General features: G+C 32.6%; 2 protein-coding genes and 1 pseudogene across 2 annotated transcripts; all 3 read left to right on the plus strand.

Annotated features, from left to right (window-relative positions):
* The first annotated feature begins 1,065 nt into the window (after positions 1-1,065).
* On the plus strand, positions 1,066-8,739 carry LOC149890385 (uncharacterized; annotated as a pseudogene).
* A 5,972-nt stretch (positions 8,740-14,711) lies between these two features.
* Positions 14,712-18,258, plus strand: LOC149890386 (uncharacterized). Its single transcript, XM_090085259.1, has 2 exons — positions 14,712-14,792; positions 17,632-18,258. Exons 1-2 carry the CDS (start codon positions 14,712-14,714, stop codon positions 18,256-18,258), a joined length of 708 nt encoding a protein of 235 aa, XP_089941385.1.
* On the plus strand, positions 18,259-18,741 carry LOC149890387 (uncharacterized). The gene has a single exon (XM_090085260.1). It carries the CDS (start codon positions 18,259-18,261, stop codon positions 18,739-18,741), a length of 483 nt encoding a protein of 160 aa, XP_089941386.1.
* The last annotated feature ends 544 nt before the right edge of the window (positions 18,742-19,285 follow it).

Below are 19,285 nucleotides of genomic sequence, written 5' to 3' on the forward strand. Positions count from 1 at the left end.
ATATTTGAACTTTAAATTTTAATGTTGTAGCTGTTATATGTAACTTTTATTAATATAGATCAATATCTTTATTATGTCACAATCAAAGCAAGAACTTATTAATAAGAAGTTTGTGGTAGTTACATTTGAAACAGAAGGAAGTAAATCTAAAGGCTGCTCTATGGATGTTATATGTTCTAGTTGGCTATTAAGCAACACAGAAGCATTTTATCCACATCATTTAAAGTCTGTGGCAAAATGCACAAATGCTGTTATTAACTTTGTTGCACCAAGTAGCTATTGGGGGAAATATACAGGTCGTATACTTGGAGGATCAAGTATATTTAAGCAGATTATTTTCATAATTTTGTTATTGCTTTTTTAAAATACGAATAAACTACGTATGTACATTTTCTAATATTTTTTTATGTTGTATATATTTCTTTAAATTATTCTAGATGATTTTAATGTTGCCTCATCAATGATAGATAAACTATTGTATACCTCAAGTGTAGATATCAGTGATAGTGACGCAAGTTCAGCACGAAAAAAAAATTTAAATTGATAAATCAGTTGTTTGTGGTGCTGGGATATGTGATGATGACAGTGATGAAGGAAGTTCTTTAGCTTCATTGTCACCAAAACAACCTGTTACAATAAATAAAATAAATTTACAAGCTAAATCAAAACTAAAATTAACCAAAAAACCTATTTTAGTTGATAATGTCCACAATAGTTATCTTATCAGCTCAAATTTATTTTCACAAAAGTCATCCTTAAGTGCAACAACTTTATTGCCTAATATTAGACATCCACAAATAACAACTTTATTGCCAGATATTAGACATCCTTCGTGGGCTCCATCAAACAAGCTCAAATCAATCAAAGGTGTCAAAATTAGAATATGGAGAAAGCGAAAATCAATCCTATTTATTGGAAGACAGAAGATTTTGAAGTAATTGTATTTAAAATTTTATTTAAACTTATGTATGTATATATTTTTCTTTTAGTGTTATGAGAATAATTTTTGATAAAGTTCTTAACAATTATTATTTATTTAAAGCATTTTAAAAAAAGTGTTTGCATATGTTTGTTTCTATCCAATATGACATGAAAAAAATACTCAATCGTTTGGAGCAAATTGAAACACAAGTTGCGTCAATAAGTAACAATTCTGCAATTGGAGTGACAGTTAAGCCTGATATAAATCGGTGGAATCAGTTACCACTACTAACAGATGATGACCTTGTTTTGTTGGAGGAAACTCTCTGCAACAAAGGCATGTTGGAGTCACTGGTGAAATTATTGCATTTTTTTTATCAAGTTTTGAATTTAAATAACATAAAGTTTGAAGTAATAATAGTAAAACATCTGATATAGCATATTTAGATTTTAAATACGGTTTATTTTAAAAAAAAGAAGAAAAATAAATGAATCTAACTTATCACTGCCCTATTCCAAACCCTCAGTTGATAGAGGAGTGACTCCCTTCTATGTCTGTACTGAACCCCTAACAGTTCCCTATTGATATATCCCTAATAGTTCCCTATTGACATATATATATATATATATATATATATATATATATATATATATATATATATATATATATATATATATATATATATATATATATATATATATATATATATATATACGCCAAAAAAATATTTCTTAAAGGATTCTTACCACAACATATAGAATTTTACATCAACATTCTATGTTGGACAAAAGTTATAATTGCAGAAACTAATTAATTTTATTGTTTTTTAAAAAAACCACAAAAGCTCAACTTTATAGATCTGAATGTTTTTTTGTTTTTTCAAGTCATAATGTTTTTATTATTATATATTTAATGTTTTATGATTTTTAGATTATATATCGATTGATATAGGGAGAACACGCAAGGAGTAGTACACACATCGACTTATTTAAGGGGAAAAAAGTGGAAGTTAATAACACATCAAAGGGTTGGGACAGGGTAATTATGGATTGGGATTGGGTTTGCTATCTTTTAATTAAAAGAAAGAAAAATATTATAAATCTGGTCTTGCATTTTATTTTTTACTTTTGTCCAACATTTTATAGGATATATATATATGTGTTGTGCTAAAAACATTCACGGTTTCTCTCTCTCTCTCTCTCTCTCTCTCTCTCTCTGTATATATATATATATATATATATATATATATATATATATATATATATATATATATAGATTTTAACAGTAAAAGGTTTAATAGGTTTTTTCGATCTATTTATAGATTTTTTTTTAATGAATATAATAGACAAATCGTTTGGCTCCTGTTGGTGGCATTAGTTGCAATCAAATGACAAGAGATGTTACGAGTTGTTTATTTTCAAAGTCTCTCAGTTAATTATATTCAGGACAAGGTCGAAAAGGAAAGAAATCTTTTGTAAAACTGAAATGTTATGGAGCTGTAATAGGCTATTGAAGTTTTTCTTTTTTTTATTTATATATTATCTATTATATCTTGGTAGTGGAGTGTATTATAATTAGCTTGATTCTAAATAATGTAAATTCTTGATTCTAAATGATGTTAATCTCTATTTTGTATTAGAATGTACTTGAAATTAAACTTTAAAAGAAATTTTATGTTGACATGTTTTTGGCTTTGATAATGTAATAAAAAACTTTACGCTTGTTTGTAGCTGCTGTTATGAAACAGTTCCCTGATTCGACGGAAGCCAAAATCAAAATGAAAATTAGCAGTTTTCTAGCGCAAGCTGTAGATCGAGATGGAGGCAGAAAACGCAGTATCTGCAAAAGCAGCGGCGATGAAGTTGAACTCGAGGCAAATGTGTTGGATACTCAACAGCCTAATGAAATTTAAGAAATGATACAAAATTATTTGTTTACTGTTTATTTGTCTTTCAGATTTTTTCTTTCTCTTACGAGCTATTTTAGAAACAATATCAAAATTTTTAATATAATAATTGCGTCATATAAAAATTATTATTAAAATTTTATTGCATAAATTCTATGCTTTTTAAACTAAAAATAAAAAAGTTACTTTTAATATTGAAAAACTTTTACAAGTTAATAATAATACTAATAATAATAATAATAATAATAATAATAATAATAATAATAATAATAATAATAATAAAAACTTTTACAAGTTAATAATATTATTAACTTTTACAATTTAGTAATAATTTTATATTTATATATATATAATAAATATATATATATATATATATATATATATATATATATATATATATATATATATATATATATATATATGTATGTATGTATATACAATATACACATATACATACAACCCTTCGAATTAGAAAAACTAAGGTTGGCAATAACTGCTGGTTCTTGCATTTTCTAATTTGAAGTTCATAACTTGCCTGTTTTAGGTTGGTGTCAGATTAGCTAAAACAGTTTCTAATAAATGTTTAATTTTAAATTAGGAACCTCCAACACCTCCCAGTTGTTATTTATGCTGACTCAGCTTTTTTTTTTTTTAATAGATAACAATCATTAATGATCTGAATGATGTAACAACCTGAAATTTGGTACATCGCATAGCAGATTTAGATATAAAACACAATAAAAAAAAAATTTAGAGAACCTTAACTACATGGAAATTGATTGAAATGGAAGTGTCATCTTGACAATGTTTTTAGAAGCATAATTCAAAAATGAAAATTTAGAAAAATTTTGTACGAATTCGTACGAAATTTTTTTTAAAAAAAACTTACAAATGCGCATAAGTGAGGGAGGGGTGTTAAAGAGAGCGGTGTTAAAGAGAGCAAGCACGTACATGGTTTGACTATCTCTCTTTCTCTCTTTCTCCTAAACTTGATATTTTTCTTTCTTATAAAAACATTGAATTTAACGAGTGTAAAAAAAAATTTTTTTCAATTTTTTTTCACAACTGTTTTTTATATTTCTTTATAAATAATTAAGAGAGAAAAAGTTTTGTTGTTATTGTTAATGTTTTGCAATAGTCATGGGTTGGTGAAGGAGGGGAGGGGGTCTTAATTTTGTAATAAATAATGTGTATGTACGCAGAGGGGGTAGTTAAAAGCATTCAAGAGCGTGCAAAGGGGGTGTCCTAAATAAGTGGTTTTACTGTGCATGTATTTTATGGATGGACCCTAATCTAAATTATATTATGAAATTTTTCTATTTTTTTATTGTTTAGATAATGTTTAAATAAAAAAAAACCAATCGATATGCAGCTCGATCAAACTTTATCAGAAGAAATGTTAAGAAGCATTTAGAAGAATTAGAAACTCCAAATAGTAGCTTGCAAATAAAATTGCAAGACTTACAACAAAATGAAAGTTTATCTTGCACTAGCAGCATCGAGAGTAAGCATACATAGTATATTTGCTGATTCTCACATTAACAGTGAAAAGTTATTTTAGTATATTACATAACAACTTTTATATTTTATATATCAAATTATTTAGAATATTTGGTAGACGAGAGCGAAGTTACAGATTTTGAAATTGTAGATGATCGATGTAAAAACGAAGCGATTGGTTTTGAGGGAGATACAAATAATGTTAAATTTACTAATGGTTCTTTTTCTCAATTGAGTTCATCTGATGAGAATGATGGCAATGACTATTACCCATCTTGTTCGAGTGAAGGTGATGCAAACGAGCATAATAAAAGTTTACAGGATTTGCTTGCAACTTGGTCTGTAAAACATTACATAAGACATACTGCTTTATCTGATTTATTAGTAATATTAGGTCGATATTATTCCTTACCAAAAGGAATAATATCGACCTAATATTACTAATAAATTACTTGCTGATATAATCCCAATGTATGATATCCACAACAATTGTGGTGAATATGTTTATTTAGGACTTGAAAAATAATTCATAAAATTATTGGAAAGTGCAAATAAAGTAACAACTTGTGGAGACTGTTGTTTGAAACTTCAGTTTAGCATTGATGGATTGCCACTATTTAAAAGTTCCGCAAAGCAATTTAGGCCAATACTTTGTTCAGTAAATTATGATGGAACTATCTATAAACCTTTTGTAGTTAGTTTGTTTTGTGGAAGTAGTAAACCAATAACAGCGGAAGTTTTTTATATCTGATTTCGTTGAGGAGGTTAAAAAACTTAAGGATCATGGATTTGTAGCAGCAGGTTCTTTTTTTACCATAACTGTGAATGCTTTTATATGTGATGCACCAGCTCGGGCATTTGTTAAAGGTATAACAAGCCACAATGGCTATTATGGATGCAAAAGGTGTATTCAAGTTAGAGAATATGTTGAAAGAAGAGTTACATTTCCAGAGTTTAATGCAGAAAAGCGAACAGATACCTCATTTACTAATCGTCAACAAAAACAGCATCATCAAAAGAATATTATATCATCACTTCTGGAGCTTAACATTGGACATGTTTCTCAATTTCTTTTGGAATATATGCATCTTGTATGCCTTGGTGCGACTCAAAAATTATTATTGTATTGGCTTCGTGGCTCACGAAATGTTAAAATAAGCGTAGGAAATGCTGATACTATATCTAATATTATGATTAGCTTGGTAAATTGTATTCCTTGTGAGTTTTCCAAAAAACCAAGGTCTCTCAAAGAAATAAGTCGATGGAAAGCCACTGAATTTAGACTTTTTTTATGTTATGTTGGTCCGGTTGTTTTAAGAAACCACTTACCATCGATTATATACCATCATTTTATGCTTTTAAACGTTGCTATTTCAATAATAGCAAATCCAGATACTTCTAATAATTATTGCAATTATGCTGAAAAACTGTTAAAAATTTTTGTAAAGGAACTCTCAAGTTTGTATGGTCATAGTTCATTAAGTTACACTATGCATAGTCTTATTCATATAAGTGATGATGTTAGGCTTTTTGGTGCTCTTTATAATTTTAGTGCATTCCCATTTGAAAACATGCTTGGTTCACTGAAAAAAATGGTAAGAACTGGCCGATTTCCACTCAGACAATTGTGTCAGCGTTTATCTGAGCAAAGTTTTGTTTTTTCAGATGAACCGCCATCATTAAAATCTTCATTGTGTAAAACTCACCACCAAGGTCCAACCCTTACCTTTACAGGAATACAGTATAAACCACTTAATTTTGCTGGTTGTTTTTTTTCCACTGAGAAAGCAAACAAATGCGCTTTATTAAATGATGGAAAAGTTATCGTAATTTGCAATATTATTGACTCAGAGCATGATGGAATAATTATCGTTTGTCGCATTTTTAAAATAATGAAAAATTTTTACAGCTATACATGTGAGTCATCAAAACTTAATGTTTTCAAAGTTGATCAGTTGTCAGAACAATATTCATATTTTCCGTTATCGTCAATCTTTAAAAAATGCTAATTGCTGCAGAGAAAAAATTGTTTTATAGCTTTTCCTTTTCTTCATTGTTTAAAGTTTATATAAGATTTTTTTAACATTTATATATAAAGATTTTGTTGTAATTTATTTTAAAAAATAATGCTTTAAAATGACTTATTAACTAATTTGTCTACAAATAAGTAGTTTTCATATAATTGATATATTTTTATACCTTAAGTATTTATACATAAAGTTGACGAAATATATATAAAATACAAAAAAATGAATATAAGAACTAAGTATATATTGTAATATAACTTACTATGTATTACAATATAACATACAAATTAGTAAAAATAGAAAAACAGCAAATATATATTAATTGTAATATCTAATTATAATATATTATATTATAATTATATATATCATAATATATTATAATACGATTATAATTATATATTAATAAATTATTTATAATATATCAACAAGTTAATACTTATATATTAGAATTAATTATAATTAATTTGTTGATTAAAATTATGGCACTATATATATAGTGTCATATTTAATATGTTTAATTTATATCACACTATAGTGTCATATTTAATATAATGATTCAATTTTGAGATTTTGTATTTTCCATTTTAACATTATTAACCAACAAATTAATTATTACTTATACTAATATATTAGCTGTTGTTCTATTTTTACGAATTAAAACTATAAATAGTGCCGTTATTAAATATTTCTACAAATCAAATCAGTTTTTTTGGCAATATGGTCTGATATGTTATCCGAATGTTTTTGCAATATTTGTCACGATATTGGACCAATATATAAATATAATATTAGGTAAATATTGCTAAATGTAAACATTTTATATTGGGCCAATATTGTTGGCAACTTTGCGCCGATATTGCTAATAATATTGGACCAATATTGTAAAATAATATTGAACCAATATTAGCAACAATATTTGGCCAATATATAAATCTAATATTGGGCAAATATTGCTAAATGTAAACACTTTATATTGGTCCAATATTGTTGCCAATATTGCGCCAACATTGCTAACAATATTGCGCCAACATTGCTAACAATATTGCGCCAACATTGCTAACAATATTAACTCCATTTTGAAACTTTTTAATGATAGTTTTAAAACCATTAATTCAAACCGCTGAAAATATATACCTGGTTTTTAAATGGAAAATTGGAATATTCAAATGTGAATTAGAGTACTTTTTCTTTGTCAAAAATAAAAATGAATACCATTTTTTTCTGTTTCAGACAAAGATCTTCCGGAATCTACCAAAAAAAAGGGGGGTGCAAAACCAGACAAGCGCCATAATTCCCCCCCCCCCCCCCTCCTTGAATTCGGCACTCGAGAGTAGGAAGGTCTATAAAGTTATGGCGGCTGAAACTGAAATTAAGGCATTACAAGCAGCGTCGTTTTTAACGGAAAAATGGAATATTCAAATGTGAATTAGAGTACTTTTTCTTTGTCAAAAATAAAAATGAATACCATTTTTTTCTGTTTCAGACAAAGATCTTCCAGAATCTGCCAAAAAAAAAAAAAGGGGGAGGGTGCGAAACCAGACAAGCGCCGGAATTTTAGTAAAAATGTAATAAACAGGTGGGGGGGAGGGAGGAATAAAAAGATTGGTGTTAATTTTTTTTGAAAAATTTCAGTCTATAAATTCAAATTAAAAACTTTTTCACAAAACACGAATATAACTATTTAATTCCAGCGCGGCTTGCGGTCAAGTGCACATTTTCTAACAGGTGTTTTATCATAATTTCAATAGAATTTAATATGCTTATACTTTGGTGAGAAATAAACCAAGTTCGACGATTTTTAAAGCTTGTTTTTACTGAACGTTTTTGCATTTATCTGTGAGTGGCATATTTGATTTTAAAGCCGATTTTCACAGATTTTTTTTTAGGTCTATGATATAAACTTAATTTTAATAACAAGTAAAAATTATTAAACAGGGGGTCTTTATAAGCTTGAGTGGGAAAAATAATCCAAAATTTATAAACGGGGGAGGAGGGGGAGGGACGTTTATTAGGAACTCGAGAGTGCGCCAGTGTCTAGATGTATTAAAAATTTAAAACAAACGAAAAGATTATGTTGCAATGACTGTTTAATATTGATGTATTCGTTGCTTCTTAAACCAATTTTCGATAGCTATGGCAAAAAGTTCTGCTTGTTAAGTTTAACAAGGCACTTTATGAAATTTATAGATTTTTTTTTGTGTTGTTTCATTAGATGGAGGTCGAAGCAATCCATTGACAAAAAAAAAGCTACAGATGCTGAAGTAGAAGACATTGTGAAGGACTGGCTTCGAAACGCAAAAGATAGGAGCCAAGGTCGCGCAAAGCGGGGAAGACTAGAATTTGATTTGAACGACGAAGTTGCAAACCCTGTAGAAGAGGAATAAAAACAATTCGCCGCAATTAATAAGATTGCAAAAAAATATCTTGAAAATATTATAACATTTCATTTATATTATTTATTTTAATATATATATTTTAATATATATATAACAATTATTTATATTAATATATACATTAATTGTATAAAAAATATTTAAGATAATAATGAAAACAAATCATTATTTCGTCGTTTTATTATGTATTTTTCAATTATTTCCAATTCTATTTTACAATCGCTACGAATAATAGTCGCTTTAGTAATCGCGGGTTAATGTCCTTTTACTGATCTCGGAACTATGTATTTTTACTGATCTTGTCCCGATGTCATTTTACCGATATCGGCTCGATGTTACTTTACTGATATCGGCCCAACGTCGTTTTACTTATGTCGGCCTGATGATATCGGGCCTACATCATTCCGATGAGCAAAAACTACGTCGGCCCGACGTAGTTAAACAACCATCGGCCGCTGTAAAAGCCTACGTAGTGCCGACGTCGGGCCAACGTGTTCATGCTATCTGGGTTGACGTCTCCTTGTACCACATCTGTTTCAATCCATCTGCAAGCTGAAATCCATAAGGGTATTTCAACAATCCAAGCATTGACGTGCCTTGACCTGGATAATAAAATCTCTCTACTTGTTCTCCAGATAAATCGTAAGTTATCTAGCTGAACAAATACGTAAGTGCGTTGTTCACCAAGGCGATATTATCCGTAGCTTCGTAAGCAGTTTTGTCTTTTTTTTAATGCTCCTTCGATAAGGACAAATGCTTCCGATGGAACTGTAAGTATGGACTGAGCCTCAACCTCGAAAATGATCGAACTTAAAGAATTTAAATCAAGACTCGTTGGATAATGCTCAAAAAAATCAATTTTTTCAATGCCAGTGTCAAACTCTGGCATTTCGTCAACTCTTAATCTGTCGGTGTTTATCATTTTTTTATATGAAAAATAAAAAAAATTAATTAGTTTTTTCACGCAATCAAAAGTCCACTCCCCATTCTGACGAGATCTTGAATTCTGGTTGCATTTTTTTTCGACATTTTCTTCCTGTGAATGCACGAACCAAACATTTTTTTGTGCAATTCTTCCATCGGATTCAAAGATTCCACAAACCGATCAACTGCCTTTGCCGCTTCGTTCACAATCGTGTTGACCAAATGGTTTGGATTCAGGGTCCCTGTCTTGGCGTGCACCCTCTCAATCGCTTTTTTGCCTTTGTCAATGGCGACGTCTTTGGCGGTGGATATGGCGGAAGAGGCCAATTCTTTACCGGCAGACTTGGCAACCATGATTGTCCCCCTCCCAATTTCGCTTGCTGCCGCCTTTGTTAATAAATGAACAGACGATCTCGACGCGTTTGAAGCCACCATTCTCCTCAAAAAAATTCTTAATCGTGTCCAAGATTCCTCCACCTCCGACGACCTGCTTTTTTACATTTATTCTGTTGTTCACAATGAGCATTGTTAAAATGAGAAAATATTTTTTTTATATCCCTTGGTTTATTGCATATCGACGTATTTTTGAATTGACTTGTATTCCTCTTTTTTTATTTCCCCTGCCTCAGCAGCTCGTCACAAATCGCGACAGCTTCGTTTCTCGATGCGATATTTCCAGCATGCCATGCGGCGATGCTCAAGTTGAGTCTTTGCACGAGAGCATTCGAATCGCTCGGAAGTATGATTACTCCACGACCTTTTTTACTCTTTGATTTAATTTAATTTCTGTCCCAAATGTATGCAATGATTTTGACATATTTTTCACTTCTCGAAGATTTTGGTCTGATTGGATTTGCTTCAGATTTAATCGCGTAGGTGCTGATAAGTATTTTTTCGTATTTTTTAAGGTCTTTATCTGTGTACTTGTTTTTATCAGGTTTTGACCTTGAAATCCGCTCCCAAACACCTCTTTTCCCCTCGTACAAACACCTCTTTTCCCCTCGTACCAACATTGACGTCGTTGTCGTCGATGGTCATTTCGTCTTTACCGATGTACATTTTGCCTTTTTTTTTTTTCGATGAGTTCCAAACACTCTGTCACACGTTTCTTTTTTCATCGCGTAATGCATAAAATAAAAACTCGCGAGGCCTCCCAAATTCATTCCTTCAATAGACCTTTTAACACTCTTGAAACTTTCAATAGGCCTTTCAACACTCTTGAAATATTCAAAAGACGTCTCGCTTTCAGGATATGTCAAAGCCAATGGACTCGTGTCAACAACTCTTTCGGCGATGGTCCTCAATTCATTTTTCACCTTTTCATTGCTCTCGATAATAGGTTTGTAAAACTTGTTCAAATCAGCCTGATAATTTGCATCTAAAATGTTGCTGGTGATGCTCTCCTGGTAAATCTTTTTTCTGTTCTCCATAATATTTTTAACATTCTCGTCCCTCTTGTTCGGATCTTGTATTTTAAAAAAAGACATTTTTAAAATACGCGGGAAAAAATCTTAAACAAAAAAACAAGAACGAGTTGCGTTTGCGTTGAGTGATCTCTTTTTAAATTCGCTTGCGAATCGTAATCCCCTTTTAAACATGTTGTTGAATGCTTTTATCGCTTCATTCATTCCTTCGTTTATCAAGGACTCTTTTGTGACTTCATCAATGGTTGTTTTGGTCTTTTCTCTGATATCGTTTGCCAGAGACTTGAACTTTTGACGCTCGTTCAAAATAAATTCGTACTCGGAATCGCTCACCACACCGTCCATTAAAGATTTTGAAATGTGGTCGCTGATGGTGTTCAATTTTGACTCTGCAAGAACTTTCACTTTCTCATGCTTTTCGGCTTTTAATGTGAGTTTTTTGTTGACTTGTCCTCCGACGATCGATAAAAAACCTGCTCCAAAAGCGACGCTCTCGCACACAATTGCCACGGAAGCTGCTGCGATGGCTGACAAAAATCCAATTCCAACAGCTCCAAGAGCAAGACACATCGCTTGCAATCCGTCATCTGTGTAACGAATAATCTTCACAGCACGATGGTACTTTTTGCTGAGCGCCATCCTTTTCTCCTTCTCCAATTCAATCTCTTTTTGGGTCTCGCTGATCTTCTGAAGGCGATCAGCGAGACCCAAAAAGAGATTGAATTGGAGAAGGAGAAAAGGATGGCGCTCAGCAAAATGACCTTCATCCAACGGTGCCGTTGGTTCTTTGAACCCTGATGAGTTTGTAAGAACTAAGTAAACTTTATCCGTGTTTTTTAAGATCTCCATGTTTTTAATCAAGTTATCAATTGAACCCGTCATTTCGAAAAGGGCACAAGTCACGCTTTTTTCGAGTTTCACTTTTTTGAGCCATTTTCTTTATTTTTTTATTTTTTTCAATAAATAAAGTTCACAAAAACTCTATATGTTTTTTATTTATCTACTCCTATATTTAGTTTTATAAGCACCGTAGACTTTTTTTGATAAGAAACATATTTTTTATTGATCCTGAAAAGTTTTAATTAACGGACTTGTGTCCTTTTCGAAATGACGAGTTCAATTATTTTAATTCGAATCGATACGGTTAATTTTACAGAACTTTCCACCTTTTTTGACGGTAACGCCCTGGTGGCTGTTGTTGCTCACATCCAAAATGACGTCATCCACAGATTTTGAAAGAAAAACTTCGTTTTTGTGGTAATTCAATTGATCGTTGATTTTGTTCATCAAAGTGACGACAGCAATTCTTTTCTCCAAATTCAATCCGACAGACAACGATATTTGCGTGTGAGAAAGAGCAAAAAATTTAATGTCTTTTTGAGCAAAAATCTCGTGCTGTCCGTTGACGTTGAAATAGGTTGGATGATCCAATTTTTTTTTGACCACATTAATGTTTTTCGGATTTTTTCGATCCAACTCTTTAATTCTCTCCTCCAGATGACCCAAATGCAAATCCAAACTTCTGCTGAGGCGCTGTTTTTAAATAACTTATGAGGAGCATGCATTTTTAAATGAAAAGAAAAAAATATAAATCATTTTTGCAAACTTATCAATTCTTTATTATTCACCAACGAGTTGAATGAGTCTAGATCCTTTAACGAATGATTTGTTCTTTTGTTTGCGAATGATTTTTTCAATTCTGAATATGTCTTGACGAGTCTTTTGCATTTCCTGTTCGTAAAAAGTGCCTTGTATTTCTTCTCCTTGAGTGTCGGTGATTTTATACGTGGGTGGATCCGTTTACTGAATTTTTGACACCGTGAAAACCTCCTCAGTCCATCTTGGCGTGTACCCTTTTTTAAAAATTGGACTTCTTTTTAGCGATCCTCACTTTGGGCCTGTTTATATGGACAAGGGCTAGCCCGTTTGCCGAGCTAGCCCGGAAAACGACCCAGTTTTAAAGTTACGTTTATATGAATTTTTGCCAAAAAAATAAAAAATTATATCGAGGTCAGCCTGGCTTTTTCTAGCAGGGCTGGCCTCTTTATCGGTAAAATAATAACTTAAAAGATGGCGGCTAGCGACAAAAAAAACATTGCGTTTTAACAATATGTTTAACTGGTATTTTAACACAAATAATGCTTCTTAAAAGCCTAATTGTACTATATAAGCTTTACAATTTTAAATTTGATAATTTTTTAAATACTATTCTTTTACAAAAACGATCACAATCACTTCAAAAGATGAAACAAGCAAGAGAGATGCCTTAAAAGAAAAAATCGTAGTTGCTGGTTTAAAACTGGTAGAACTGATTTATGGTGGCATTATATAATAACTGGTGTAGCTCCCATTGATGCATGGAAAACAAATTTTAGGCTTTCACGGTTTCTTTTCATGAATTTGGTTTCAGAGTGAAGCCCTTACTTATCTCCTGACCCTTTTTCGCCTAACTCTGGAGCTCTATCAGCAGATAAAAAAGTAGCTATTACTTTATATTACTTAAAAGATGCTGGATCTTTGGTAAATTATAAAAGCAAAACAACTAAACTTTTAAGTACACGGAAGTTGGCAGTTTTATTATTAAATTTATTATTTTATGCGGAAGCTTTCAAATTTAAAAAATGTAAGAGTTTATACGCATGCGTACAAATTTATATAAGAAATTAACCAGCCCGTTTGCCGAGATCTCGGCAAAAAACAGTGAGATCTCGCTTTCCGGGCTAGCTCGTTTATTCATATAAACGCAAAATAAAATGAAGTTAAAATATTGATGACATCGATATCTCGGTAAACGGGCTGGCTCGGCAAACGAGCCAGCCCGCTTTCCATATAAACAGGCCCTTTGTCTCCTGACGAAAATTTACTGGTTCATCCAGACCTTACTTTTATTCTTTTCATCGCTGGCTTCAACTGGAGCCATTTTTATGGAAGAGTGTTTTGTGTTGTTGTATTTGATCACCATTTTACTTAAAACGTCAATGTATTTTTTGGTGTTGTTTGCTGAAAAGTATTTGAACATTTTTTCTTTCATCGTTCTGTTCCAGCGTTCAACGACGCAATTTTTCTCTTCATTTTCAGTGGAGTATAACTGCACACCCAGCGCTTTCACATGCTTGTTTTAAAATTCTTTTCCTTTGTCCACCCACATTTTGGAGCACCTTCTTTTTTTGAAGATTTTACTGAAAGCTTCAGCCACATTAAGACCCTTTCTGCTTTTTAAGGGTGTGCTCCATCCGTACTTTGAAAACGCATCAAACACCATGAGCAAGTATTTTATTCCGTTGTTGAATTTTGAAAATGATTGCATGTCAACTAAGTCTGCAGCCCATATTTCATCGATGTCATTCACAATCAATATTCTTCTTCTGAAATGATGAATCACTGGTTTTTAAAGTTCGTTTGCAAGCTGATGCGTCCATTTCAGGATCGTGAGCATTTTTTTTTCCCGACACCCAATCCGAATTTGGCTTTGGTGTTGATAATTGGAGTGATGAGTTTTCTTTCATTGATTTTTTTTTGAGTGGGGCTGAGTATGGAGCTCATTTCTTAAAGCATCATTTGATCTGCCAAATTTCTGTTTTTCCGATCGCTGAAATATTTGTAAACAAGATCGTGATGATATGCTGCGTTGTTTACCCTGTCAACTGGTTTGCTCCATTCCTGGTACATGTCGGTGAAGTTGAGTCTCTTGTCCAGGTTTGTGCCAGGTCCGGCAAAGTTCATGCCAGGAATGTGCATTTCTCCAGGAAATTTGGCCCAAGGGAATTTGATTTTGTTTAACAGTTTGTTTAGCGATTCGACCAAGTCTCCTCCTTTTGTGGACCTGTGCGAAGCTCACGTAACGAATTTGTGTTTTATCGTTCCACAAATGTCACAAGTTCCTTTAAGCATATTTCTGTTGTTTTTGCAAACTTCGTTTCTCAAGTAAATCGTTTCTGTTTTTCTTTTGCATTTGACGCAGTACATTTTATATTAAAAAAATTTTTTTTTTAAATAAAAACGGAAGTGACTGATTTGTCATGGAATATTGGTAAGAGCAAAAGGAACAACAACAAGCTTTTGCCGAGGAGCATTCGAGGAATCATCGTCGGAATATCAGTTTGTGGAAAAACAACTTTGCTTCTGAATTTCCTGCAGAGACCTGGATTGTTGGATGTCAACGATTTGCAAGTTTTTGGAAAGTCTCTTTTCCAGCCAGAGTACAAAATACTGAAAAGTTCGTTTTAAAAAAAGTTGCATAAATAGGTTATTCTCGATTTGTTCAAGGTACAAAGGGAAATCGAAAAATTTAATTTAAATCCTGAATGTGTCATTGACGACCTATCAAAAAATTATGATTACAAAGAGGACATGGAGTGTCAGTTTTTTGAAACAGCTGACGACGTACCCGAACCTGAAGAACTCGATTCAACCAAAAACAACCTGATGATTTTAGATGATTAGCAATTGACCAAACAAAACAAAAGTAAGAAATATTACATCAGAGGAAGACATTCCAACGTGGATTGCTTTTACCTGGCTCAAAAGTATTTCATGCTCCCCAGATAAACGATCAGATAAAATGCCAATTTTATTTGCCTGTTTCCGCAGGATTCGAAGAATGTGGACCATATTTATCGAGACCATGTTTCGAGCGATGTTTCGGTGATTGATTTGTCCTCCAAAAAGGATCATGGAAAATATCAAAGCGGATTTGACAATTTTTTTTTTCCAAAACAGGCAATTTAAAAAAAATGATGCATAATGAAAATGTCAGGCATAATCACTGACGTGGATGGAAGTTCCCACGTGATCACAAAGATTTTTTTAGACAAAATCGTTTTTGAAAAAGGGAAAAGTTACGAGATGGCTTTTCTTGGTCTTGACACGTACAACAGCTTTCCAAACATCACCAGCAAAAACAATTCTTTCAGGTACAGCATGAACAACGGATCCAATTGTGAGGGGTGTTATGACATTAACGACATCAATAATTATTTGCAAAAGTCTATCTCAAACATAATAAAAAGTAACACGTCATAAAGCGGAAGTTATGCTGCCAGAAATAGAATCAGTTACTCTCCCGAGAACATCAAAATCGGATCCAATTCCAATACTTTAAAATCAAACATTAAATTTGGTTTAAATTATTTGATGGATCTGAATGACGAAAACAGCATCGCGTCAGTTTTGGGATTCACGAAAAGGCAGTTGGATTCCAATTCTGAATATGAGTCCGACGATATCGTCAGAATTTCGAGCGTCAACACGATCGGAATTGTCAACAACGTGGTCTTGTCGGCATATTTTAATGGATCCCAATTAAATTGCATTTACTACTTTTACCCAGACGTGGGTCCAGGTTTTAAGATCATTAAGAGGCCCATCCATTTGGTTTATCTCCCTGTCAAATTGAGCGAAATTTCCACGATGGTTACTCGCATCATCGATCAAAATGGAAATTTAGTCGACTTTCGTGGTGAAGACATCACGATCAGATATCACATTCGAGAAGTGAAAAAAATATATTTTCGACGTTAAAAAAATGGGCAGATATTTCAGTGTAAAAGTAAATGTGTCTCAGGGACAGATCGACAAAATAAAAAAATCCATAATGGAAGGCAAGCCAGTTAGCATCAGGCTTTCAAAAGACGACTTATTGCAAAAAAAAAGTGCTGTTCGTGACGGAGAGTCAACATGAAAAAATTGCTAACGCTCTCCGTCGAGGAGTTGGATTGACCATTAAAATGAGCAAAATTCAGGTTGGATGCAATTCAAAAGTAAAAAGAGGATTTATTGGGGCTCTTTTGCTTTTATTGGGCATGCTTGCAGCGCGAGCGGCTCCAGTAATTGCAACTGGTCTGTTGGGAGAAGCTGCCTCTTCGATTGGGTCCTCTGTGATCGACCAAATCGCGAGAAGAGGTGCCGTTTACTTCAAAAAAAAATAGCAACGGAATAAAGATGAAAACTCTCAGAGGGGACGGATTGTTTTTGACTCCGTGGGTGAAAGGAAGCTCAGTAAGAGAAGGTGTTTATGTTAAGAGCGGAAAAGGATACGAATCTGTCGGCTCCGGATTGCTTCTCGGACCCAACTCCCCATTCTCAAGCATACCCTTTTTAAATTTAATTTTGTAAAAATTTTGATTTAAATAAATTCTTGTCACATTAAAAAATGAGTTGTTATCCCGTCATCCGAGAAACTTTTTCCATTGAAAAGTTTGATCCAGAAACAAACAGAAATGAAATTCACGACTTCCGCATCAAAGGAAATAAAAATGAACCCACTTGGAAATTGAAAAACTTTCTCGGTCTTTGACGCCCAAAGAAAGCTCGAGGAAGGATGAAAATGGAGAAGTTTCGTTACTGCGTTTTCTGATTTTCTTATTTATTTTTGTTTGTTTGTTTGTTTGTTTATTTGTTTGTTTCATTTGTTTGTTCGTTGTTTGTTTTGTTTGCTTTGTTTGTTTTGTGTTGTTTTGTTTTCCCTTCTTGATGGCACAAAACAGAAGCAAACAAGACTTTCGGTTATATTCGGTTATATTCGGTTCAATAAAAGTTAGTTGGTTTCTGCACAACAACATCAAAAGTCCCTCTGCCCCTCAAAAGCAGTTGCTCCTCTGTCCAAAAGAAGACCCTCTTTGTAATAGATTCAGTAAATTTTAGAATTGGAAATGATCATAATGTTAGACCAGGGCGTGTTGTAGTTTTGCCATCAACTTATGCAAGAACTCCTAGAGTTTTAAAAGAAAACTTTGAAGATGCTATGGCTATAATTGAAAAGTATGGTAAACCAGATCTTTTTATTACTTTCACTTGCAATCCAAAATGGCGCGAGATAACTGAAAATTCATATCCAGGTCAGACAGCAAATGATAGACCTGACTTGGTTATTCGAGTATTTAAACTCAAATTAAGTAACCTTCTCAATGACATTTTTAAGCACGGTGTATTAGGGAATGTTGTAACACATGTTCAGGTTATTGAGTTTCAAATGCGTGATTTGCCACATGTTCATATTTCACTTCACTTTGCAAATGATGATAAGTTTGAAAAAGCACATAATAACATTATTTTAAAATCTGCAGAATTTCTAGATCCGATTGTTAATCAAGACCCTTATCACGCTGTTAAAACTTGCATGATTCACGGTCCATGTGGCATACTGAATCCAAATTCTCCCTGAATGAAAGATGGGGTGTGCAGCAAAAACTATCCTAAAGAATTTCATGCTAACACAGTAGCAGTTCATAATGGTTATCCACGCTATAGACTTCGTAATAATGGTTTGGTTACCAATATTAAAGGTAACAATGTAGATAACCGATGGTTGGTACCTTACAATCCATGGTTCTCAAAGAAATATCAAGCTCACATTGATGTTGAAGCTTGCATGTCTAATAAGGCTGTTAAATATTTGTACAAATACATATCCATAGGTCACGACTGTGCCAATATTTTAATAAATGAACCAATTAATTTTGATGAAGTAAACGCTTTCTTAGATTGTCATTATGTTAGTGCACCTTTAGCACTGTGGCGAATTTTGGAGTATCCAGTAAATCACCGGTCACACACTATTATGCGCCTTAAAGTTCATCTCCCTGTAAATCAATTTGTGTATTTTAGATATGGAGCAGAACAAATGGCTTTAGATCGTGCAGCTTAACGCGATATACACCTAACAGCATAGTTTAAGTTAAATACTGAAAGTGAAATAGCACATTGCAATTCGTAAGTAAACATTCCTTATCACTTTACATTTGATGATAAACATAGTAAATGGATGGTTAGACAAATGGGTGGTGAAACGGTGTTAATCACACTGGAGAATTGTTTTTTCTAAGACTGTTACTTTGGCAAACAAAAGATGCAATATCTTGGGAGGATGTGCATACTGTTAATGGTATTGTCCTTGAAACGATTCGTGAAGCATGTGTTTTGAAAGATTTGTTGCAAGATAACACTGAATGGCAGAATACTTTTTCTGAGGCGGTTTTAACACGTATGCCAAAGCAAATTAGACAGTTGTTTTCAATTATTTTGACCTTAAGTGAACCTGACAATCCTTTTATCTCTGGAATACATACAAAGCTTTTATGATGGAAGATTTTATTCACCGCTCAGTCTCACTTCTAATAGCTGAACAAGCTCCTCTTCATCGAATTAAGAAGATTATTAATCAAAGTGGTAAAACACTGGCTGATTACAAT

Source organism: Hydra viridissima, unplaced genomic scaffold (assembly GCF_058129835.1).
Source record: "Hydra viridissima isolate aposymbiotic clone 2 unplaced genomic scaffold, HvirCarnegie_v1 scaffold_4, whole genome shotgun sequence".
In the NCBI taxonomy this organism is placed as follows: Eukaryota; Metazoa; Cnidaria; class Hydrozoa; order Anthoathecata; family Hydridae; genus Hydra; species Hydra viridissima.